Raw genomic sequence first — 26,623 nt, 5'->3', positions numbered from 1 at the left:
TCAGGCTCGACAGATCAGGCAAAATAGGTGGTGGAATCGCATGCATCTACAGGAACAACCTCTCTGTACTGAAAGTCAATTCCACCTCCCTACCATCCCCAACATCCTGGGAATACATCTGCCTCGACATTATCAGTGAGGGCAAACCGATATGCTCTCTTCACAGCATTTACCACCCACCCAGGGACAACTTCACCTTTTCCCAACAAATCATGGATATGATCTCAACCAATTCCGGACGGCAGCTCACCCAAATATACCTTGGTGACGTCAACCTCCACTGGAACTATCGCAAGGACGCGCTGGTAAATAGTCTTAAAAGTTTCCTCGATGCCCTTAACCTCACCCAAATATGCAAAAGCCCGACCCACGAGAAAGGTTCTATACTCTACCTGATCATCTCCAAAGATGACTCTATCCAACTCGAGTCCATCCAACCCTGTGACTGGTCAGATCATCATATTGTCACATTCTTCATCAATGAAAAAGTTAAAGTTAACCCGGCTCAATTCTCCAAGCCCAAAGTCTGGAAAAGAGACATGAAAAAACTCAACCCAGGCCCTTTGCCCCCTAACAGTTGCAATCTCCTACTCCCGCCGACTGGCGCTACAGACGTTCAAACCCTGACTGACCACTATCTCAACGCTATGACCTCAATAATTAATGAGGCTGCACCTATGCAGCTAAAAAGAGTCTCTACTAAAATCTCTAATCCATGGTACGACGGGAGTCTCAATGAGGATAGACGAGACATGCGAATGGCAGAGCGTACCTGGAGATCAGCGCCTTCTGCAATGCACCTAAAAGATCTGAAGAAAAAGAGAAACGCCTACTTCAGGAAAATAAAACGCTCAAAATCAGACTTCTTCAGCCTCCAGCTCGACCAAGCAAAAACCCGCCCGAGAAAACTGTTTGAGCTAATCAGATCACAATCCAAGTGTCAACCCCAACCAGTCAACACTGTGCGTGAGGCACCCTCCTGTGAAGACTTTGCTGCTTTCTTTATCCAAAAAACTGACAACATAAAGAGCGATCTCCTAATTGACGCAAGCCTCTACTCCAAACCCCAGTGCCTAGCACCCACTGAACCAAAAAACAAGGCTACATGGTCAACCTTTGGCACATACTCGGAAAAAGAAATTGGCAAACTTCTCAGCACCCTGAAACCATCCAATCACCTCACGGACCCCCTTCCTGCTACCGCAGTAAAAGACTTTATCCCTTTGCTTCTCCCTCTCTGGACCAAAATTATCAACAGCTCTCTCCAACAAGGAAGCATACCTGACTCTCTCAAAGTTGGTCAAGTCACACCTCTACTAAAGAAACCTACAGCCGACCCCTCTGACCTCAACAATTACCGTCCCATTACCAATATCCCCACTCTCGCCAAACTGCTGGAAAAATGCGCACAACTACAACTGACTAAACACATTGATCACAATTTGATCTCCTCAACCCTCACCAGTCAGGCTTCCGAGCAGCGCACAGTACAGAAACTGCTATGACTCACATAATTGACGACGTACTTCAAATGCTAGACCAAAACGACACCTGCCTCCTCATCCTTCTTGATCTCTCTTCAGCATTCGACACCGATAAACATGAGAATTTACTAGAACTACTAAACACAAGAATGGGTTTATCTGGAACTGTTCTCAAGTGGTTCACTTCCTTTCTTCACAACAGGTCGCAGAAATTCAAGAGCAATAACCTGATGTCCTCGCCAATACCTGTAACGCTAGGCGTCCCACAAGGATCCCCGCTATCCCCAACTCTGTTCAACCTAGTCATGGAACCTCTCACTACCCTGCTACAAGCATCCAATGTACACTTTCACATGTACGCTGATGACACACAACTTTATCTCAAAATACAGTCCCCCAAAGACATCTTGCTCTTGTACTCAACGATCAGATGCACCCAATCCTGGCTTGCCGATAATCATCTCAAACTCAATGCCCTGAAAACAGAGTTCCTTCTGATCTCACCTCCAGCGAAGATCTCCACCACTCAAATTTGGCTTAAACACCTAACCGCACTCAATGTCCAACCCACCATCGTGGACTCAGCAAAATCTTTAGGCATAACACTTGACACCAATCTCAACATGCAGAAACATATCAGCAAGGCAACAAAGGGAGCAAACTTCCAGATCAATACTCTGAGGAAACTCAAACCCTTCCTCCCAACCAAAGACTTCCAAACCGCAGTACAAGCACTAGTCATCCCCCGAATTGAATACGGCAGCATCGCCCTCTGCGGACTCCCCCTAACTTCAACCGCACCCCTAAGAGCTTCTCTAAACACTGCAGCGAGACTCATCACTGGATCAAAAAAGCATTCCCATATCACCCCTGACTTGAAATCCCTGAATTGGCTGCCTTTTGAAGCCAGAATTCATCTGAAAATCGCCTGCATGACACACAAGGCGATACACCTTAACTCACCCGGCTACCTCGCTCAGAAACTGACAATCTCTGGCGGAGCTAGAAACACTAGAGGCACAAACAATCTTCTGCTGAAACCTCGAAGATTCCGGAAGGAAAAAACATAAGCGCTCTGTCAGGGGGTCCCCTGCTCGGCGCAGGCTGAGTTAACTGCCTCTTCGTCTTCCCCACGGCAGCTACGGGCCCTTTAAGGATAGCCTGGCCTTGCATATCCCCGGACCACCTGACTTTGTTGGCCTATCAGAGCCGGCCTCGCGGCTTAAGGAGGAGGAGGACCCGGAAGACGCCAGTGCTCGTGAGCCTCGGAGAATCCCGTCTTGGGAAACCGACGTGCAGCGCCAGGAGGAACAGGCCGACCAGGACGAGGAAGGACCGTGTTTGCCCGGATCCGAAGACGACGCGGAGGAGCCCCTTCTGAATGACACCGGTGACGAGACCCTGACGGAGGGTGCAGCGGCAGCAAGGAAGCCAGGAGGCCAACGGTTCCGTGTTCCGCCCAGCCACGCGAAGGAGGACGCGTGGCTTCTCCAGGTGCGTGGGCGTTTGCGTGCACTATTCCAGTTTAAGAGGGGAGGGACCGGGTAGGCCGCGAGGCACTGTCTGGGCACTGTAGTCTTACTGCGCACAAACTCACGGGTCGCTATATTCCATAGACTTGCTTTAGCGGTGGTGGTTACCTGTTCCCTCACTCCCTGCCCTGACTGTAGTTCTAGAAACCGGACAGTCTACTAAAACCCGTTGTTCTTTTCTTTTCTTGCATACGCTGGAGTCCGGCTCCTTCCACCCAGGGGATAAGAAACCGAAGACCTAGGATCCTGGACTCCGCCTGTTGTTGTAACCTTCAGTCCTGTGTTAATGCTGAATAAATAGTTGAACTATCGCCCCAGTATTGGCTCCTTCCTTCTTGCACCCTCAAAGGTGACAAGTGGCGAGCCAGATAGGAGACATCCGTCTGACAGTATAAGATGGAGGCCGTGTTAAATCAGATGAGCGAAGGGCATGCCAAACTAGAGTGGGCGATTGGACAGACAAACGAACAGGCTGGGAATGACAGAGCCTCCTTCACTGCTGCTATGCAACAGCAGTCAGAACATTTAACCAAACTAGCGGAAGGTCAAACTCAATTGTTGGCTGTTCTGGGTCAAGGCAGAGTAGCAGCCCCTCCTGGAGCCATAGTACCCCTACAGAAGTACGTCGCGGGAGACGACCCTGTCTCCTTTTTCCTCAATTTCGAAAGGGCGGCCAGAGCCAGCGCATGGCCAGGGGAGAGATGGCCCTTTTATCTAGCACCGCTCCTTACGGGGGAGGCCCAGGCCGCCTATCAATTGGCCAATAAGGATGGGACAGCCACCTATGGACATGTGAAACAGATAGTCCTGGATAGGCTGGGGGTTGATGACGAGACACACAGAATACGCTTCCGGCAAGAAAGAGGAACCCCAACGGACGCTCCTAAAACTCTGTTCTACAAACTGAAAGACGCAGCGGATAGGTGGTTAAAGCCACAAGAGGGGAACATGGACAATGTCATGAACAAGATATACTTAGAACAGTTTCTGGAGGCCCTGCCCTTTGGCACACAGCGGTGGCTTCGACAGCATGCAGGGTTGACATTAGATCATGCCATCGAAATGGCCAACTCATATGCCCGAGCTCAAACTAGGCCTACTTATCGAGAACCCGAGAAACCTATCATTTCCAAAACCAACCCAAAGCCTGACAAGAAACCCTTCAAGCCTCAAAGCGAACTACCGTCATTTAAGCCCAGGCCTCCAAAACTTGAGCCCCCTGTTATGACTAGTCCGCAGTGTTATGAATGCGGCGAATGGGGTCATATAGCGAGGTTCTGCCGCAAAAAGAAAGTAAATGAAGAAGAGCCCATGGAGGTGGGATATGTGCCACGTGCTATAATGTATGCCCAGGAGACAGGACCAGCTTTCTACGTAAGTGTCCTAGTTGACAATAAGAAAACCCGTGCTTTACTGGACTCCGGGTGCCGCCATTCAGTGGTTAAACAAAGCACCCTGTCCCCTTCTTCTGTGCTTTTGGACCGTACAGTCCGCATCAAATGTGTGCATGGGGATATACGTACCTACCCTCTAGCCCAGGTCACTCTAAAAACAGAAAAGGGAACCCAAGTACAGTGCGAGTTAGGGGTGCTCCCCGAATTGCCCGAACCTCTTATCATTGGGACTGATAATAAATGGTTCTCCACTCTCATGGCTGAAGTCCTAGACAAGCAGGGTCATCATGGGGTCCGGGAGGGTCTGTTGCTAGAAGAGCCCTGGGCCACTGATTCCAACTTTAGGGCGGCCCAACTGAACAACGCGTCTCTGACAACCGCTTGGCAGAATGCGCAGAAGAACAAAGGGGTACAACAGCTCACATATCCCTGTTTTGTAGAACAAAACAGACTCCTGTATAGACTAGGACAGGACCAGGCCACACCCCAGTTAATAGTGCCAACAATGTTCAGGGAACAAGTGATGTTTTACGCTCACGCCCACCTTCTCGCTGGTCATTCTGGTGCAGAAAAGACCACCAATTCCATCACAGAACACTTCTATTGGCCTGGGGTATACGCTCAAGTAAAGAAGTACTGTCAGGAGTGCCAAATATGCCAAAAAAGGAATCCTTACATTCCTCCTAAAGTCCCTCTTGTCCCTCTTCCAATCATAGGGACTCCGTTTGAAAGAATAGGAGTAGACATAGTGGGTCCTTTGCCTAAATCACACAGGGGGTACCAATACGTAATGGTGGTAGTTGACTACGCGACGCGTTATCCCGAGGCATTCCCCTTGAGGGCGGCTACGACCGGCGCCATTTCCCAGAAACTTGTTGAGTTGTTCACCAGAATGGGATTTCCCAAAGACATAGTCACAGATCAGGGGACGCCGTTCGTCTCCCGTCTTATGAAGCAAGTATGTGGTTTGTTGAACATAAAACAGCTTCGCACTTCTGTGTATCACCCACAAACCGATGGTCTGGTCGAACGCTATAACGGGTTGATAAAGACTACCCTAAAAAAACTATTGTCGGGCGATGGGAAACAGTGGGATCAACTACTTCCGTTGGCCCTTTATGTGCTAAGAAGTCAGTACCAAAGCAGTCTCGGGACTTCCCCCTTTGAGCTACTGTTCGGACGGAAGCCCCGTACACTGTTAGAGATAACCAAAGACAGCTGGGAGAGGACCGGGTCTAAGGACGCTGAAGAGCTCTTGGACTACTCCCAGCAGTTGAAGTCCAGGTTGCACAAATTGAGGACCTTGTCATATGACACACTAGAGAAAGCACAAGGGAAGCAAAAGACCTTTTACGACAAAGGCAAGAAGTGGAGAGAACTGAACCTAGGAGACTGGGCTCTTGTTCTTCTGCCCACGTCTACACATAAACTTCGCAAGGAGTGGCAGGGACCTTTTCAGGTAGTAAAGAAGATAGGAAGGACCACCTATGGCCTGCGACTGTCTCCTTCCCGAACGCAAATCTACCATATCAACATACTTAAAAAGTGGTTGGGTCCCCCGCCCAAATCCCCTGCCTCTGTATCCCTAGCCACGTCCTCTGCTCATACCATCGACCAGGCGGTTGTGAGTCCCGAGCTTCTAGATCCCCAAAAGAAGGAATTGAGAGACCTGTTATTACAACACCAGTACATATTCTCAGATCAACCAGGGCGTACTCCACTAGTGGAACACCATATCCCGACCCTTCCAGGGGTGACTATTAAACAGAAACCCTATAGAATCCCCGAAGCCAGACGGGCTGTAATAAAGGAGGAAGTACAGAAAATGTTGGAGGCCGGGATCATTGTTCCCTCCACAAGCAACTGGTCTTCTCCGGTGGTCCTGGTGCCGAAGCCCGATGGCAGTAAGAGATTCTGTATCGACTTTCGAGCAGTAAACAAGGTGTCAAAACAAGACGGTTATCCCCTACCCAGAGTAGATGAAATGGTAGAGCGTCTTGGTGAGGCTCGATTCATAACTACTATTGACCTCACCAAAGGATATTGGCAGGTGCCCCTGTCCCCACAAGATCATGAAAAGACGGCCTTCATAACACCCGACGGCCTGTTTCATTTCACTGTCCTACAATTTGGCCTCCATGGGGCCCCTGCTACCTTCCAACGTCTCATGGACACAGTACTAGCCCCTTACCGACAGTTTTCCGCGGCCTACCTGGACGATATTGTCATTCACAGTCCAGATTGGCAAACCCATTTACGACATCTGGGGTTGATTCTAGAGGCCTTGGAAAAAGCGGGTCTGCACATTAACTCCAGAAAATCACGGTTCGCCTTTACACAGGTCAAATATCTGGGTTATGTTCTTGGTAACGGTCAACTATATCCGCAACAAGAGAAAGTCAAAGCCATTCAGGGTCAAAACTTCCCTACAAACCGTAGAGATCTCAGGGCCTTTTTGGGTTTGGTGGGATATTACAGGCGCTTTATCCCTCACTTTGCCTCTGTCTCAGCTCCGTTGACAGACCTCCTAAAGAAAACAGCCACTTCTTCTCAGTTTAAACGCCCCTCTCCTCAAGCACAGGATGCTTTCCAGGCCCTGAAAGATGTCCTGTCTTCTTCACCTGTACTCATTACTCCTGATTTTGAGAAACCTTTCTTTTTACAAACAGACGCATCAGGGGTTGGGTTGGGGGCTGTGCTCTCGCAACATGACACGGAGGGGAGAGAAAGACCCGTCCTATACTTGAGTAGGAAGCTTTTTCCTAGGGAGGCAGCCTATCCCACAATAGAGAAGGAGTGCTTGGCGGTGAAATGGAGCATTGAGAAGCTCCGCTATTACTTGGATGGCCGACACTTTACCCTATTCACGGACCATGCACCCTTACAGTGGCTTCAAAGGAATAAAGGGCGTAACGATCGTATTCTTCGTTGGTTCTTGTCCCTCCAACCTTATGATTTCGATGTCTGCCACCGGAAGGGTTCTGAACAGACCAATGCTGACTATTTGTCTCGTTATCCACTTTCCCCCGAACGGGAAAAGTCTAGGGGGGGGATGTGTCAGGGGGTCCCCTGCTCGGCGCAGGCTGAGTTAACTGCCTCTTCGTCTTCCCCACAGACCGGCAGCTACGGGCCCTTTAAGGATAGCCTGGCCTTGCATATCCCCGGACCACCTGACTTTGTTGGCCTATCAGAGCCGGCCTCGCGGCTTAAGGAGGAGGACCCGGAAGACGCCAGTGCTCGTGAGCCTCGGAGAATCCCGTCTTGGGAAACCGACGTGCAGCGCCAGGAGGAACAGGCCGACGAGGAAGGACCGTGTTTGCCCGGATCCGAAGACGACGCGGAGGAGCCCCTTCTGAATGACACCGGTGACGAGACCCTGACGGAGGGTGCAGCGGCAGCAAGGAAGCCAGGAGGCCAACGGTTCCGTGTTCCGCCCAGCCACGCGAAGGAGGACGCGTGGCTTCTCCAGGTGCGTGGGCGTTTGCGTGCACTATTCCAGTTTAAGAGGGGAGGGACCGGGTAGGCCGCGAGGCACTGTCTGGGCACTGTAGTCTTACTGCGCACAAACTCACGGGTCGCTATATTCCATAGACTTGCTTTAGCGGTGGTGGTTACCTGTTCCCTCACTCCCTGCCCTGACTGTAGTTCTAGAAACCGGACAGTCTACTAAAGCCCGTTGTTCTTTTCTTTTCTTGCATACGCTGGAGTCCGGCTCCTTCTACCCAGGGGATAAGAAACCGAAGACCTAGGATCCTGGACTCCGCCTGTTGTTGTAACCTTCAGTCCTGTGTTAATGCTGAATAAATAGTTGAACTATCGCCCCAGTATTGGCTCCTTCCTTCTTGCACCCTCAAAGGTGACACGCTCCTTCTCAGAAATGGCGCCTAGGATCTGGAACTCACTCCCTCCCGAAACAAGGCGTATCTCTTCCACTACACTCTTTAAAAATGAAGTAAAAGCTATCCTCATGGCTAAATACACTTGAACTATTATCTCGAACTCTGTTAATACTATGCACCGATCTGTACTACATGTTTGACCCCTTTGACTATTTGTATTGTTATCTTATTACTCACATGATTGGCTTTGCAGCCACCTACGTGTACTGTTTGATCTATTGATATATCTGTCTGACTATGCTCCCTCATGTACCCCTCTTTGTAAAGCGCTCTGATATCTGCAAAGATCTTGTCCGCGCTATATAAAACTTTCAAAATAAATAAATAAATTGTGGGGCCCACCTCTCCCGAGGCAATACTTGCAGTAAGCAAAAACAGGTATGGTGTCTGCAACCATTACTTATAGGGCTGCCCTGATTTCCCATGTATGCTAAGTGCTATAACATATATAGCATGAAATATTTCTGTTTTGTTTTATGACAAGATGCAGATCTGAACCCTCATGTGCACTATTGTGTTTAATATCTCTACACTCAAGAGAAACAGGGGACTCAATCTCTAGGGCCATCATGTTGCCCAGAGAGAAAGTAGAAATATCATCCTTTGTTAAACTGGTTTGAGATAAAAGAAGACCCTGTTCTTCTGCCTTCGTTGCAAGTCAGTAACAGGACAGTTTTATTACCATTGGTCTCTTGAGCAAATTTACAACAGTTATAAATGCCTATTAGGTTCTGGCCTTTAACTGCAGAAGGTGGACCTCCATCCTCCTAAATTATTGCTCGAGAAACTTTGGGGAAAACACTGCATTGGAGTGGGTCCTGCAAACAGAACCTCATATCACCCAAGGTTCCGGAATAGGGAATCAGTGAGACGGTGTACCTAAAATAGACAGATTCCTTGGATTAGAAAGATTCAGAAAAGTATATTTAGCCATTCCCAATATCCCCTTCCTCAACTCCCACCATAATAAGGACTCGCTCACCCTTTCCCACTTGACTCAACATCTGTCCCTATGGACTAACTAGAACCAGCTCAAGTCTGCATTAAATGCTATGATGCCTAGGTTTGCTTCCCTTCTCTGGTTCTCCACTGCAAATAGCTGCGACTAGAGGAGGGCCTTTCTTAACTCCCATTCACCACTACACAAACCTGATCTCGCCTCACTTGGACTTCTGTAGACAAGAGACAGGGTGGTTGGTTTGCTGCAGTAGACACTGTTGCCAGGTCTTCCTTTCCCCGCCCCCCTTTCCTGCTGATAGGGGACGGACTAGTGGGTTCTTTCACCTCCTACTACTGATATACGCACAAATCGGACACCGAAGGGTGTGGGAGGCTTGAAGCAATTATTCCTCCATCCATATCCTTCCTACAACTTCTTTCCAAGGTGACTGCTGGTGGCACGCTCTGAAATTGATGTTCATGAGAGTCCGCTTTGAAAAGGTTTCGCTTTTTTGGTGTGCTCATGGTTGCCCACCTTCTTAGAATTGTGTTATACTGCTATTGTATTACCCTTTTTCTTGCTTAAACCCTGTTCTCTTGCCTGTTCTTCAACTCAGCCGTGCATCTCCTTTGGTGTGCCTACATGCAGATTAACAGGCTTTCCTACTAGGGCCCTCCTCCCTGGCTAACTTATCGGGGAAGGATCTTCAGTGTCTATTGGATTGCACTGTGTACTGCATTAGTGATTATGACTTTTTTGTCAGTTGAAAATAATGTGATCTAAGATATATTAATTGAAACTGAATGTTCCTACGCTGCCAATGATGATGTATAGGTTTCTTCCTATGATACGTCTGATGTTTTAGCACAAGTCCCTTCATCTTTGTGGTCCCAACATACTAGTGCTGTAGGATTACTTTTGACTGAGCCTGTGAACATTTGAGTCAATCCCTTTAAAAAGGCTTCCTTGAATACACCTCTCGGACCTGTAGAGGAGGCAAGAATCCTTTCTTGTTATTGCTGCCTTACAGAAACAAAAGATTTTGATGTCCACTGTTAGCATTACCAATACTCTTATTTTGTGGATTCAAAAATATGGTACAGAAACATATTGTTTTGTGTAAGACATTGCTGTTGTGTTGCCTAGTTTACCTAACTAAACGATCGTTTTTTCTGCTATCTGTTTTACTGTTGTTGGCAAACACCACCCCTGACCCCATGACAGCACGGAGAATGCCCTGGGAGGATGATGTGGGTGTTTTGGAGGAGGGGGGAGAGTGGGAGAGGCAAGGACACCCCCTCTCCTCACCTAGCTGCCTCCAGGAGACTTCGGCTGATTCAATTCAAATACCGGGTGTACGACAGCCAATCACGACTGACTAAAATCAAACGTGGCCAACACCCACACTGTCTAAGGCAGCGGTCTTCAAACTGTGGGGCACGCCCCACTGGGGGGGCGCGCACTTCACCCCACCTTCATTTTTTTTTGTTGATTCCAGGCGCGAGTCGAGCTGTGTGTCTCAGCCAGGCTGCTGCAGCTCCAGCTGCCTGGGGCACGGCTGAGTGTGTCTGGGTTCACAGGTCTTAAAGGCCAGAGATGCAACAATTTCGGGTGGGGAGCCTAATTCTTCCAGCAAAGGAGTGGAAATGCAGGGGCTCTAAGAAGGGGTGACCAAACAACAAAGCCTCTCTTTAATGCGTAAATGGTCTTTTAAAGACGTGTGAAGTACTCGGGTGTGGCTGGCAGTTTCAAAATAGTCTGTGTGTGCCCTGGAGGCTGTCTGAGTCCAGGCTGACACAATATGCGGGGGGGGAGGAGGGGTGGGGGGCTGTGCATATTTACATACCTTTGTAAACTGATTACAGAGGCTGTTTGTTTTCTGGTTCAAGTACCCCTGTGCCCCCACTCTGCCTATCTTTACATTTTACTGCCTTAATGTGAGAATGCATTTCATGAACAGAGAATATAAAGTAGGGTTACCAAAATAAAAATGCCAGCCATGTGTTTTTTAAAGACCCTGCAAAGATCTTGTCTTGACACTAAATAGGGTTATACATAAAATAGTATGTATTCATTTGTAATGTGATGTTTCAAACTTTGTTCCTTTTATTTATAAGTCATAGATCATTCAGGCAGCCTTAGAACACAATTAAAAATGTTTTCTATGTATTTTTGCTGTTCCAAGTATGCACAGATAAGTGCTGAAAATAAGCTTTAGTGGACTGCTTACTTTTGTACCGTCTGGGACATCACTATAATGAGCTGGCAACCCTAATCGCAAGAGTGGAAGTTTGTTGCAGGATGAGCACAATATTTATTTCCTCCACCCTCGACCCTGAATAATGCCATAAAAGCAATAGTTTAACTAATATCTGAAACCCTATGCCAGGCCTCAAGGACATGCTGAGTTACTCCAACTGTGTCTGGAAATGTACCCTGCATTCAGACAACTCACTCCTCATACCCGCCCTTCACTTTCACACTCACCCTGCACACACAGGAATCACAATGTACTCACACTGATCACTATGCACTCAACCCACCGCTCACCCTGGGCTCTGCGGGGGGAATGGTCATCAATGATGCAGAGTACCAGCTTACAGAACTTTTTTGTCAGGTGGTGGTGGGGGGGCTCGACGTTTAAAAGGTTTAGATGGGGGGGCTCGGCCGACAAAAGTTTGAAGACCTCTGGTCTAAGGTGTAGGGTGGCAATGGGGACTTTCTATCCAACCATTTGGGCATGCTCCGTAATGCAAAGGTATTGGCATACGGAATACAGCATATTCTCCTTGGTAGTGGAAAGGCTGGTGATACCAAAGCCCAAAATGATGCTGTTTGGATTGATTGGGGTGTGGGGGGTCACAGAAGTATTAGACTCCTGTTGGTCACGGGTCTCCTCCTCATTAAAAGAGATACAGCCCATCATTGTATGGCTGAGCAGGCACCCCTTGTGACGGCATTGAGTAATGGTATGGACAATTGTGCCAATTCTGAGAAACATGTATACAACTCGAGATGCTGCCATCAAATACACACCACGATCTGTGTGAGCCTGGATAGCCTACTCCACAGACAGATATTTGACTGTCTAGTGATTGTTACCCTTTGTATGACTATGTTACAGCGGAGACGGGAGATAGGATGTGGCAAGGATGGTGCGATTTGTATGATTAATGTGAACATCAACCCTCTTGTAAAATTAATAAAAAGTGCTGGAAAAAGAAAAAAGGCTAAGAACCAAAATGAGCAGCGAATAAGAGGTATTCTGCAATGCACTTAAGCTACATAATATTAGTAGAGAGCTGTTTAGTATGGTGCAAAGTATAGCAAGAGTGCAGAGAAAGAAGTGTGCTCTAACCAGAGCTCCAACATTCTGACCAAACATCCCTTGTCCAATTTGGACAAAGGATGTTTTATCAAACTCTTTGATTCTGGTTAGAGCACACTTTCTTCTATGCCCAAAATGGCTTTAAAGTAAGATTTCCCAAATGAATTCTAAGCTAATTTGGAAAAAGCAGACAAGCTGGATACAAACACACAAACAACGTACCGATTTCTTCTCGCCTTGGGTAGCTGCAGGTGATCCAAACCCACCAGGTGACTGGGTGTATCCTCCGCCACCCATTGTAGAGCCCCCATAACCTCCATCAAATCCACCTGCGATTAAAAGAAATTCAAATTAGCTAAAAAATGAGTTGCAAAACATGCATTGCATAGGCAAGTTTCAAGTTCATTTATTTTGTTTGATTAATTAAAATCTTACAAAAATTGCTAAAATATCATCTAATTTAAAAGTTATAAAACAATTAATCATATAGGGTTTATATAACAAAAATTGAATATATAAAATATATATTAAAACACAATCCATTAGCATATCAAATGAAATACCTCCAATTGTTTTCCAACGTCACAAATTTTTTACAAATGCAGAATTAATTAATAAATCTTCAGAATTTAGACATGCAATCAGAGCTTGCCTACATGTCCTCACTCCGCGATTATTCGGTGTTACGCCAAATTCTTCTATCGCTGTATTTAGATAGGACCAAACATGTAATTTCCTATTATTTTTTACTTCTTGCCATAACAGCCGAGACATTTGGTTTTCTTGATCATTTTTTATTCTATTCCACACTTTAAGCGCTTGCCCTTTCCTTGCATATAGCTGGTTATTTAACCCAAATTCCAGCCTCACTTGCGTTTGTGAGGCGTTATTCGGCAGGGAGAATAAGATTTTATACGTTTTTGCAACTGCATTATTAATGATCTCCGCGTCTTTCCCATTTATTACCTCGCTACCGTATGTCAAAGTAGGTAATAGTTTTGCCGCAATTACCTTTAGAAAGGTCAAGTCACTTGTAGCTTTCTGTATGGTCCTAAATGCTGCAACCAAGGTGTTTGCTTTCCTTGTGATATCCTTTTTTTACAGAAGGAAATTTCTATTGTCATTAAATATAACACCAAGATATTTATAGGATACAACTTGTTCTAATTCAGTATCATCCAGCAAACATTTGCATTTATATTTAATTTGTGTGTTTTTTGTAATAACCATTACTTTGGTCTTTGCTTCGTTTATTACTATATCATTTTCATTTGCATACTTTGAGATACGATCGATTAGCCGTTGCAACCCAACTTAAGTTTGACTTAAAAGCACGACATTGTCTGCATACAACAAGTTGGATATTTGTTTGTCTGCTAACCTTGGAGGATGTGCATTACGTTCATTCAGAGCCATAGAGAGATCTGCTAAGAATAAATTAAAAAGCATGGGGGCCAGGACGCACCCTTGTTTTAATCCGCTAGTCGTAGGTATTTCTTTTGTTAGCGGCCGACCGTCACCAATCCTCACCCTGATCCAAGTATCAGTGTGCAAAAGTTTAATCATTTTCAGTAATGAGTCTGGTATTCCTTGCTTTTTAAGTTCTCTCTACAAACGTTGTCTATTCACACAATCGAAAGCTGATTTAAAATCAACTAAACAAAAGTACAAGGGCTGTTTTGCTAAAATTGCCTTAGCCATTAATATGGATAGTATTAATATATTTGTAGAGGTTCCAAGTCCTTTGATAAAGCGTGTTTGATTCAGGGGGAGGGGGAGTACCTGCTTTTCCTTTACCCAATCTGTTAGACTTGTTAATAAAATCCCAGCAAACAGTTTTGCATCAGTATCTTGAAGGGTAATTAAAAGATAGTTCTCTGGCAATTGCCAGTTTCCTTTCTTAAAAATAGGAGATATTAGAGACCCTCTCCAAGATTTTGGAATCAACCCACTCTGTAAAACTTCATTAAAGACCTCAGTTAGGTGTGCGGACCAAAAGTCTGGTTGTTCTTTGTAGAGTGCAAACGGGATACCATTGGGTCCTGGGGCCCCATCTTTTTGTTTCTTTATTAGCTTGGTAAATTGTGATTTAGTTATATAGATTTCATAGTCACATTCTAGGTCTGACTTAACCCTCTTTTTCTGTTTGTTACCATGAATATTAGCTGTAGTCTCTGGGTTTAAGTGTTTTATAAGAAATGCAAACCATTCCTCTTCGGTTAGGGCGGATGCTACCATAAACTTATTAGGTCTAGCTAGACCATTAATCAGTCTCCAAAACTCCCTCGAGGTCGCTCGATTGCTGGCATGAAAGATTTTTGTCCACAAATCATGCCTAGATTTGTTTTTTTCCTTCCGAATTAGTTTCCTCAAATTATAATTAGTATTTTTTAATTTTACCTGTATATCTTCATTATTTGGAAACTTGGTTAGCTGTTTCCTAAGTCTGTTACGGGTCAGTCTGATTTTTCTAACCCTATACGGGCGGTTGATGTTAGTTTCCCTTGGTTCAGTTTGAATCGCTTGTTTTTTATGTGTGCACAAATTGATTTCATTAGATTTCACTATTTTCAGTGTGAAGTTTTCCTATTGCTCAATTACAGTCCTCCTGTTTGATTTCCATATAAGTGTTCTATAATTGATGGTACATGTCTGACCTTGTGTTGTCAAATACTTTTGATATTTCAGACAAGCCAATTTTATATTCATTATTTGTTGGCTGTGGTCGCTATCAGACACTTTACTTAGCTGGTAGAAAATCACTTTGTTGAAGGTAAATATTTATACCATTGTATTGTCGTGAATTAAAATTAAATGAGCGAAATGTCCAAGCTGGTGGTATGTCCATTGCAAATCTACCATTTAATATTCTTAGTCCCAATGCTTCCATATCCATCCAAAAGTTTCTCCCCATTAAATTTTGTTTGGTACTTGTGCATAGTCAATGAGGAGGAGATTTTGTAGCAAAGATTAGGAAGCACCTGTTAGGCTAGATGTAGATTAGGCCATGCTCTCTAAAATCAATGCTATACTAGCACATCCAAACAGCGGTACCCTAGGTCACAGCTATAGCGGTGCCTGTACACCCTTCGGGGAAAAGTGCTTTAGAAAACGAAAGTCAACATTATACCTAGCACAACAACAAGGTCCACAGTAAGCGCTTCTGGCTAACAACAGAAATCAAATTGTCTCTCTTACTATGGGACAACACAGATCGTAAAAATAGATTCTCACCATCAGACAAATTAGGAAACATGTCAAATGGACCCAGCTGTAGAGCAATAATACATACAGGTGCCTAAGCGCATCCCTAAAACTCATCATTGTGTTCAGTACAAGGCACATATGGAAAAAAAAGACACTCCACAATCTGCACTGTGGGCGTTCTGCCAATCAACTGTTGATGCAGAGGGCAGTCAGGGACATCCAAGTCTGCAGTGAGTTGACAGCAGAAGCAGAAACAAAAATATACCATCCAAGGTCTTTTTTAAGGCCACCAATTAATTAGATCGCACTACGGCAATTGTTCAGCACTTGGTTTGTAAATACAATAAATGCCAAGGCCCTCTTTAGGAGGCCACCGCAGTTTGATCACCTATTCCCTGCCCATGACAGTTCCTACACAACCACTAACCATCACACTGCTACAAGTGTGACAATTCAGACTGTTGTAGGCCCCCAAAGCCATAAGAATGGCTTGGGTGGCAGGTATTAATTGTTTTAATGTACATTAAATAAAAACTGTACTTCTGCTTATCTCTAATTTACAAACGCACCACCACACTGTGGTAGTTGTCATGAGGGCCGGCGTTGACAATTAAGTGTGGATGGCGAGCACCAGAAACAAAGGGCTCATATTAAGCAATTATTGAGTTACAAGCATTTTCTTCCAGAGGTGCCTTGTAGGATCTTCGGAATACTCAATATATTTGTGTGGGCACTTTGATAGATTGAGGATTTTTAACTTAAAATCAGAAACCCTGGACATTTTGGTTTTGCCATGTATTCTTCGCTGCCTTTAGGTTAGGAACAGGACCTTAATTCTAGAACTATTTCATAGCAAGTACAGTATTTTGCCATCAGACGAGTAGCCTCCTCTTCACCGTTCACTCTGACTACAATCAGGAAACAAGGGGCAACAATTTTTGGAAAGTGGTGATGAGATTCTTGGTGCTGCATTAAAGGGTTCACTAACTGAATTTGATGCTAAACCATTTAAGGGGTCAAAGAGGCATACTCCTGCTGTGCTATCCTCTTTGTACCCCATAAGATGATTGAATTCAGAGAAGGGAACTTAAAAAGAAACACGAACAGCAGCTCTATAAGAATGCCAAAGCTCTGCTCAGGCTTAAGTGCCCCCCTCTGCCCTCACTGTCAATAGCCATTATCTTTTAGGTTCCTGGGCGACCTGGCTTGGCAGTTCAGGCTGGAATGTTCCCATGAGGCACAGGGTCGACTGATTTGCATATATCGGAGTCTGAACTGAGGTGGCAAAGTGAGCTAAAGAATGATGATGGATTCAACCCAGGTCTGTGACTGGGGCGGAGTATCTGAAAAGTTTCAGCGCTCCGTCCATCATCTCCTTGCGTTTACTTTGTTCGCCCTAAGTTAGAGTATACCCAGACGTGGGTCCCTTGCTCACTTTGGCACTGGATTCAAGATAGCCTGGCTGATGAAGGGTGTTACCCAGAAACCAGTCCCAAGATGCTTGTTTCCAGTTCAGGGAAGACCTGGCTTGGCAGTTCGGGATGGACTGTTCCCATGAGACATGGAGTCAATACAGATTTGAATATAGCTGGGTCTGAACTGAGGTGGCGAAGTAAGCTAAAGAATGATGATGGATTCAACCCAGGTATGTGACTGGGGCGGAGTGTCTGAAAAGTTTCAGCGCTCCGTCCATCATCTCCTTGCGTTTACTTTGTTCGCCCTAAGTTAGAGTATACCCAGACGTGGGTCCCTTGCTCACTTTGGCACTGGATTCAAGATAGCCTGGCTGATGAAGGGTGTTACCCAGAAACCAGTCCCAAGATGCTTGTTTCCAGTTCAGGGAAGACCTGGCTTGGCAGTTCGGGATGGACTGTTCCCATGAGACATGGAGTCAATACAGATTTGAATATAGCTGGGTCTGAACTGAGGTGGCGAAGTAAGCTAAAGAATGATGATGGATTCAACCCAGGTATGTGACTGGGGCGGAGTGTCTGAAAAGTTTCAGCGCTCCGTCCATCATCTCCTTGCGTTTACTTTGTTCACCCTAAGTTAGAGTATACCCAGACGTGGGTCCCTTGCTCACTTTGGCACTGGATTCAAGATAGCCTGGCTGATGAAGGGTGTTACCCAGAAACCAGTCCCAAGATGCTTGTTTCCAATTCAGGCAAGACCTGGCTTGGCAGTTCGGGATGGACTGTTCCCATGAGACATGAAGTCAATACAGATTTGAATATAGCTGGGTCTGAACTGAGGTGGCGAAGTGAGCTAAAGGAGGATGATGGATTCAACCCAGATCTGTGACTGGCGGCGAGTGTCTGAAAAGTTTCAGCGCTCCGTCCATCATCTCATTATGTTTGCTTGGGTCTCTTTTTATGACAATATCGAGTCCAGCTTTGGCATAAGGATAGACTTCCTGGCAATAATTACGAAGTATTTGACATTGTGGTGGCATGTGTGACAATTCTACATCGGTATTTGAAGTAACCTTAGGATACCCACTCAGAACTCTGTCCAGAGCAGGCAGATGTACACTTGAGTCGTTTAATAATTCATGCTGAGACATAACGGCTATGGCAGTTACTTTACTATTCAAGTAGAGGCATTCATTTTAAGGAGGCTTCTTTTTCAAATCCTGCATGGGGTGATGGGAACAGCCTCACAATGGCAACACTTCTAACTCACCGTGGAGGATTCTAGTAAACTGCGATGGGACAAACTCTGAAATTGAAGACCTGATATGCCTTGTACCTGTGTGCAAGGCTCCAGTTGCTAGATTTTAGCATTAGATAGAGAATACTAGTTAGAGGATAAAAACCTCATTAAAGGGACTGACTGATCTCCAGCCTCCCTCTGACCCCATAGCCCATTACACCCTCAATCCAGACTGGTGGGACCCTGCCGGACTAGGGACTGGTCCTTCAGATTGTTGTGTTTTATTATGTACCCGAATATAGGCCTGGGTAGTCGCCTAACCTTACACCTACATTTTCCCTGCCATTGTACTACATAATGGTTTTTGGTATTGACATTTTGCGTAGTTAAGGTGCTGCATAAATGTCGTGTGGTTTTCACAGAAAACTAGCCATGTTTATTATGCATAAGATTCTCAGAATCACAGCAGGATTATCTTCTGCATAATAACCGTGTATAAGGGTCATCCCTTTCATCATCCTCGGTCTACTTGACACTGCAAGGTAGAACCCCAAAGAGTACCTTTTGGGTATATAAACACCATATCTTTACTGGGGCAGGTAATGGAGAAAGACTTCCATGCTGACACACCGACGCGAGACGCTGAGGTTCCTGCACGCAGCCCTTCCAGCACGCAGTGGTCTGACATACCTCGCGGGGTGTCCATCTCGAGACCAAGACATGGTCCTTCATTCTCTCACACCATGTAATGGGGTTGGCTTCATCCTAGGGGGGATTCCTGGCTCTACACCTACATACATGCTAGGTACACTTCGGTACATTTAGTTAGGGTTGATCGGAGGAGTACGCATTATTATTGTCATGTATTTATATACCTGCCTAAATTCATTGTTTTAGCACGTTGGTAGAAATCTACCATCCATTTACCCTGTTGGTGCTTATAATAATTTATATATGTTTCGGTCTTATGGTTGTCTCAGCACACCTATTTTAAACTAGAAGGATGCTGGTTCAATAAATGCTTATTGAAAACGTCTCCACCGTTTATTCTGTGTATCTCTCTGGGACAAAGTGAGCATGAGTCACTGAGCAAAAAGTACTGTATCCATGATACCTGAGGGGTCAGGGTTGTCATGTTCGATAGTTGCAAGGAGCTATTCTCTCTTTGGTAAGAGGAGTTTACAATGGCACTGTGAGCTAGCTTGTATACAGGCAAAAATACCCGGTGGGGGAGTCTGGAATCAATCCGGACACCAATCACGCAGTTTATGTAGTCTAAACGCAGATCCTATATAGATTTATAGGAACTACACGACAAGATAACCCCCTATACTGGGGAGATGCAGTGGAGGTGCAGCCTTACAGTGCCAGCACTTGTAGTATATTGCTTTTTCAGAGGTTGTTTTTTGTCATTTGGAAATGTGTAACAAGGTCAGAATGTGGTAGTGAGAAAAGCATTAGAGTATTGCATTGTTTCCTAACCACACGAATGTCAGCAATTATGGACATGACGGAAATTATACTTTTAGAGTAAGTTCAGAACGCTATAGGTTTTATACCATAAGAAGGATTAGGGTTTGTCTGGTTAAATACAATGTACAAATAAGCGAGACTGCAACATGCCCAATAAAGCAAACCAGGTTAGGCGTCTCCTTGGAGATAATCACATGGACTGTCCAGGCACTTCACAACGATACTTAAAGACACATGCTCCTGGTGTTTTTAGGTCGACAGAAAGTGACAATGCCTTTATTGCACGATAATCTTACCATGCACTAATCTACCCAAATGGAGAGGGCCAGATGTACTCCTCAAATTGTCTTTTTCAAGGTCTGTAATGATACGATTTGATAGTAGGGTCACTATACCTACAGCAGCACCAAGGGAGGAAATACAATGCTGGCATGTGGGTTGTTAGATGTATACAAAACCGGTCTAATGAATCTGTATGCCCTGAATATACAGACATCCTTTACTCCCAAGTTGCTGGATCTTGTGGCACCCTGGTTGGAGACCTCAAAGTTTTAAGCAGGTAGCTCTAATTGGGCAATATCTGTGGAAAGACAGATTACCTACAAACATTGGTCATGTAAACAAACACTGTGGGACTTGGCCCTTTCTGCAGAGTAATCCCCAAACTTTTTGCCTCCACCTACGTGTATTCTGAATTTCGTTTTTGTTAGCAGTGGTAAAGTGCACAGTCCTAATGATAACCAGTTAAAGTGCTTGTACTCTATCCCTAAAACATGGGCCAATTGGCGTACAACTGATTGGCACATTTAATTTACCTGCAAGCCCCTATATGGAACTCCGGCCTGTAAATTAATTGCGAATAGTGGGCCTGTAGCACTCATGTTGCCATCCATTGCAGAAGCAATTTAAAAACGTGTCTAAGGCCTGTCATTGCAGCCTGTAGTGCAGTTGTAAAACTGCTATTTCGACCTGGATAAATAAACCTTTTGCCAGGCCCAACCCTTCCTTTTTAATACATATAAATCACACCTAGGGTAGGCCCTAAAAGCCCACAGGGCGGGGTGCATTGTATTTAAAATGTAGGACGTGTGTTTGTACATTTTACATGTCTTGGTAGTAAAAAACACCAACTTTGTTTTTCACTACTGTAAAGCCCATCTCTCCCACTGGATAACACTGAGTTGCCTATTACATACTTTTGTTAGGGAGCAGGTAGAAAATGTCATATTTGGGCTATAATGAAGTGTTAATTTAAAACCCTCTTCATTGGTAAAGTTGGATTTTAAGTCAATTATGAAAATGCTTCTGTTAGACAGTTGGCATATTCTTGCCCTAACCTTTTGGTTCCAGCTGCCAGTGTCCTGGGAATAGCTTAGCTTTTGGACATTGGAGTATTTCTCCAGGTTTAGACCATGGGTGGGCAGGTGCTAGGTGTTGGAATGATGGGCCATCCTGCTAGGATGGTTGGGAAGGAGCTAGCTTCAGGGAGCTCCTCCTGTGAAGAAAGATGAAACCCTAAAGTCTTGTTGGGCTCTTCGCCACTGGACCAGTTTGTCCCCAGACTGTCGGCTGCAGCGACCACCAATGCGAACCTTCGGTGAACCTGACTCTTCATGCAACAGCTAACACCAGTAACACAAGATCTGCACTTCGAACTACAGCAGAGACAGCCCGCAGTGACTGGCAATGCAAAGCTACAGCAGCAACCATTTACCACACTTGGACGGTTCTTGGCACTACAACAAACGGCCATATGAGACGTGCGCCTTGCGGCCTCAATCAAAAACAGAACTCTTCACACTAGACTTTGAGAAGGCAATTTTTCAGCACAACTAATCTGCTCCCTGTATCCAGCACGCACTCCATCGCAGTCTGCCTGAACCTTCCTCCAGTTTTGCACAACCAGATGCCTGTGAATGGCGCTTTGTGAATTTAAAAACTTTACATTTTCTAAAACTTTAAAATTGAATCCACAGTTCTTTTTGTTGTTCTGTTCTCATCTTATTTATTAAAATTTATTTTTCTAAACTGGTTTGAGATTTTTCTTTTGTCGTGTTTAATTTATTACGGTTTGTGGGGTGCATAAATAATTTGCCTCAAAGTGAATCCTGACTGCTTTGTATCAAGCTACCAGAGTTAAGAACAGGTTAGTTTAGTGACTTTTGTAGTTCACCCTGACAAGGATTGTGGTTGTTGTCCAAGTGGCGCTTCCACCCCCTCAATCAATAACCTAATTTCTTATACCTTGCAACATGCGCATATTATTAGCTATCAAATATGGTAGCTGCATAGCTAATACTGCATCATAATGACTTTAGTAAGGAGGAATTGAAGGAGGCAGAGGGGCCCCCTTGGACTACTGGCTGAATTATACGGATTGCCCCTATCCTCCATTTAGAAAAAACGTCTGCAAGCTTATATGAAGGCTTTACCCAAGGCATGACTTTGGTTGTGCCTAATCAGAGAAAGACAACACCGGCTTAATCATTCATGCCTCTGATTAATAATGAAGTAAACATTCTTAGTAAAGCTACAACAGGATAGATATTGAAGTCAAATCAATCAATGGTACACTACGACCAACCCAGGTGAATTTCTAAATTTCTAATGGAAGTACAATCTCAAACCTTTAAGGGTTGGCCCATGTTAAGTGCAACCTTGAGGTAGATAAGGGGGCTAGGCATTGGACTCTCCAAACATAGAAAAGGCCTTCAACACATTGAAGAGGAATTTTATATTCAGGGTCCTGGCGATATTTACAATTCTTGCCCTTTATAAAAGGCTGGATCATAATTTTGTACCCCACAATATGTTGGGAGTTAAGACTAGAGGGATTATCAATATGAAATTGAAATGAATCTAGAGCACAAGTTGACGATAGCAGGCAACCCTTCCTTTTTGATCAGACTATGGAACTACTTGCAATCATTAGGAAAGCTAACCTAGTGGACTGAGGTATCAGAATATGTCACTTAGCAAATGCTGATGAGTCTTGTATATTAAAGAGACCCATGGAGAGGGAGCTTTACTATACATGTTCACGATACTAGAAGACTGTGGTCACATAGAATGCCTGCAGACCAGCTGGTGCAAATCGCAATTGTTCCCTTTTGGGGAACTGGCACGCCAAATTGAAGAATCCGTCCTGGAGCTGGGATTGCTGTAGGAAGAGTCCCTGTTACCTAACTCAATATTTAAATAAAAAAAAAGCTCAGTACTATTATGCTCTCATGCGAACCAGGAAGCTTAGCCCTACAAGACTTCAACTGCTACTATCTATGCTGCAGAATTTACATAAGTGGCTAGACTAGACAATTGAAAGCGATCAGCTGTTCCTAGTGGGCCGTCACCCAGATATTGCTCTCTGTTCCTTATTTATGCTACCAAGATAGACAGGCAATGGGATTTGCTTATTTGATTTCCCCGATATCCTTGGTGTGAAATGGATAGGTCAAGAGGCTGATAGAAAAGAAGACTGTTCTTTGCGAAGGCTTGGGTTTGTCCCAATTTTCAAGTTATGGGGCAAGGCCTGTTTGGCTGGACGAATCTGGGGAGGATGCCACGCGATAAAAGACTTATAAAATAATGATACATTCTTGATGTTAGAGGTGTCTAGACTTTGATTTGTAAAGGGAGCATGTCAATTCCTGCTCTATGCTAGAATTATGAGGGTCGCTCACCTCAACTTGGAAACATTTCCATGAAAACTGCCAGAATAGACCACACTGGCTGACAACTTTGCAGTTAAACAGTGTGGAAACGGATCACAGCTCTTGAAAATGCACTTACGACACTTTCATTGATTATATAAGAGACATCTTACCCAATCAGTCCTAGGTAAATTATACCCAACTGCATAGAAATATTTTATGAGGTCTTGTCACAAGATGGAACTCTTTCTATAAACGATATAGATATGCGCAATGGTGAAGGATTACTGGGAACAAATGATGGATGCCCGGAGGAACAAACAAAAAAAGTGGGGAGGAGGAGGGGGCTACAGTTCTTCATTCTTCTAAACAAAGCATATTAAGTCTGAAGCCTTGAATAAAACAACAAAAGGGTAAAAGTAGAGCAATGCATGCTTTATATTTGTGGTCTTGTCATTAGTGATGCCCTAACAGCATTTAATAATAGATGGGTTGTAGTAAACTGTTTCTCCACCTTTTCTGCTTGCTCATCGAAACAGCAAGCAAGAGTGTGCATGGTGGCTGAACAGACCAGTACGTAACGCATAGAGCGAGGGCGTGTAAAGTGTTTATGACCTTAGTGGGTGGTGCAAGGGGTCAACTGTGCTGAGTGATGTAACAGAAAAGGAGCTCTCTGAGAGATATGTTGCCATGTTATGCATGAATCTGGTTAAACGTCACATTGAAATGTACTATCATAGAGTTGTAATTGCCTTCCCTGATATACAAAGGCTAGTTATAATGCAACCTACTAGCCTCCTATTCTGCTAATTAATATTTATAATAGAAGTACGTTTAAGCAGGAAGAATCGAGAAGCATTATCCTCTAGACAAGAGAACCTTGTATGTGGCTACCCAGAATGTTATCACATGGGGTTTTAAATTTAACCTTTGAGGATAATAGTATATCCTGAGCTATTTCTGAAAATGAGGATGCGGTATGGAATATCCCTGAGCCAATGTCCCCTCCTAGACATTTGGGGGCATATTATCAAGTACCGGTGTTAAAATTATCGCCGTTTTATCGGCAGGAAACTGACGATAAAACGGCGATATAGGGCTTGATAATACACCTTTGTTAATTCCCATTGAAGCCCATGTTAACATGGGCTTCTATGGGAATTAACAAGGGCGTATTATCAAGCCCATTATCGCCGTTTTATCAGCAATTTCCTGCCGATAAAAAGGCGATAGTTTTAACACCGGTGCTTGATAATATGCCCCCTTATTCCTAGGGTTGCGTTGCAGATAGTGGGCCTTTTCTTCACTCACAGATTACGGGCCTGTAACGGCTGCTCCATCTCGGATTCAACGACTGCCCCAACTTTTCGTAGAGGTGACTACACAAGTTATATTGATTATATTCTCCAAGACATGCATATTTGGGGGACAATGTGGGGCTTAGCCACAGAGTAGAGAGAGACCATTAACTCATGATTTTAACGGTGCATAATCTTATGTTTTACAGAACGGAGGCACCAGCGCTGAGTGACAACATTCTGGCTGAGGACATAATCGAAAGAATGTTAAGTGGGATGCAGTCTGCTCCTCTGAGGATGTGATTTCTAGCATCTATGACAATGTGGTTACCCACATGAATAAAATGCTCAACAGGGATTAGCCAAACTTCATCCTAGTGGAACATAGCTCTTCTTTTTCGATTCTCACAGATCACTTTATGAAGGGATTCAGGGAGGCTTTTGATGGAAAGGAACTAATTAGTTACCATCCTAAAACAAGGAAATCAGACTACTATTAGGCAGTCTAGAGCAGCATACAGGGAGGCTTATTAGATCAGAAAAGATAATTTGGGTTGATCTTCTAGTGGCCTCGATTAAGAAAAAGATTGTGGAACCTAGTGACGAGGGTACCAAAGATAAAGTCAACCAACTGGGGTTAGGGGTGTGGAATTCCTATAGCCCGACGCCCAGGGCATATTGTTTGGGGTCAAGGGCAACAAGTTTTCATGTTATTTTGTCCTTGGGACAAGTAGGCCCAACCCCCTGCAGCACAAACCCTTTGGCTGCCAGTTTGCAGTTCCACATTATGGTTCAGGGAAGGGCACTGTCTGCAGTTAAGGTAATATTTTTGTCCATATGTTAATGCTGTTCAAATTTGTATTTATGGTTCAATAATTGAAAGCCTTTACCCTATCACCAGGTAGGTCGGCCCCTCAGCCGCCACACGGTCCTCCTGTGCCGCCGCTGCCCGCTGTGCCACCTGTGTTTGCCCAGTCTGGTCTCAGGTCAATTTCTGAGCCTCACTGCCGTCTTTTGTTTTGTATTCCTGTAGGCTTCTCCTCTCTTGCCCCCGTCGTCCCTGGTGCCCGTGCCCGACCCCCCTGCCCCCCAACTCGCTCCCCTCCCTCGCTCTTACCGCCGATGCCCCCTGCAGCCTCGCCCCCCTGGTACCCCATTCGCCACCCCGCTCCCGCCTCCCAGCTGCTCCTCCCTCCCTTAGCCCTTCTTATGGAGGCCGCGCGCAGCAGGCACGCCAAAGGGAAGCTCGTCTGCGCCTGGACCGCGCCCAGCGCCAGAACCCCTGGCCCCCGCCGAAACCAAGCACCCCGACTGAGATACGACACCTCGACCCTCCACGCACTCAACACCGACCGACCAGCCGCCTGCTACCAAGCCACTCCAAAGCGCACCCACGGACCTTCTCCTGCCAAACCTGCAAATTCACCTGCGTCCGAACCCACGTCCCACTACCCAGACCAGGCAACAACAACAACCACCTCAAGTGCATCCTGCTCAACACCCGCTCTGTCCACAAGCACGCCGTCTAACTCTGGGACCTCCGCGACACAACAGCACCAGACATCGCCTTCCACACAGAAACCTGGATGAACGCCTCCTCAGCCCCCGACATCGCCATAGCCATCCTGGACGGCTACAAGATCACCCGAAAGGACCGCATCAACCAAACCGGAGGAGGAATCGCCATCATCTACAGGAACACCATCTACGTCACAACCAACTCCGAAGATGCCCTCACCACCGCCGAACACCTACACTTCCAGATC

At 45.3% G+C, this 26,623-nt stretch overlaps 1 protein-coding gene across 1 annotated transcript in view; it reads right to left on the bottom strand.

Moving 5' to 3' along the window:
• Nucleotides 1-26,623, bottom strand: part of RPA2 (replication protein A2) — a 127,631-nt gene that overhangs the window by 49,125 nt on the left and 51,883 nt on the right. Inside the window, exon 2 of the mRNA XM_078682505.1 lies at nucleotides 12,800-12,906. Coding sequence (XP_078538631.1) covers nucleotides 12,800-12,906 — 107 coding nt within the window. The remainder of the gene's footprint in view (nucleotides 1-12,799; nucleotides 12,907-26,623) is intronic.

Source organism: Lissotriton helveticus, chromosome 3_1, assembly GCF_964261635.1.
Source record: "Lissotriton helveticus chromosome 3_1, aLisHel1.1, whole genome shotgun sequence".
In the NCBI taxonomy this organism is placed as follows: domain Eukaryota; kingdom Metazoa; phylum Chordata; class Amphibia; order Caudata; family Salamandridae; genus Lissotriton; species Lissotriton helveticus.
This window is presented reverse-complemented; position numbering and strand designations above follow the sequence as displayed.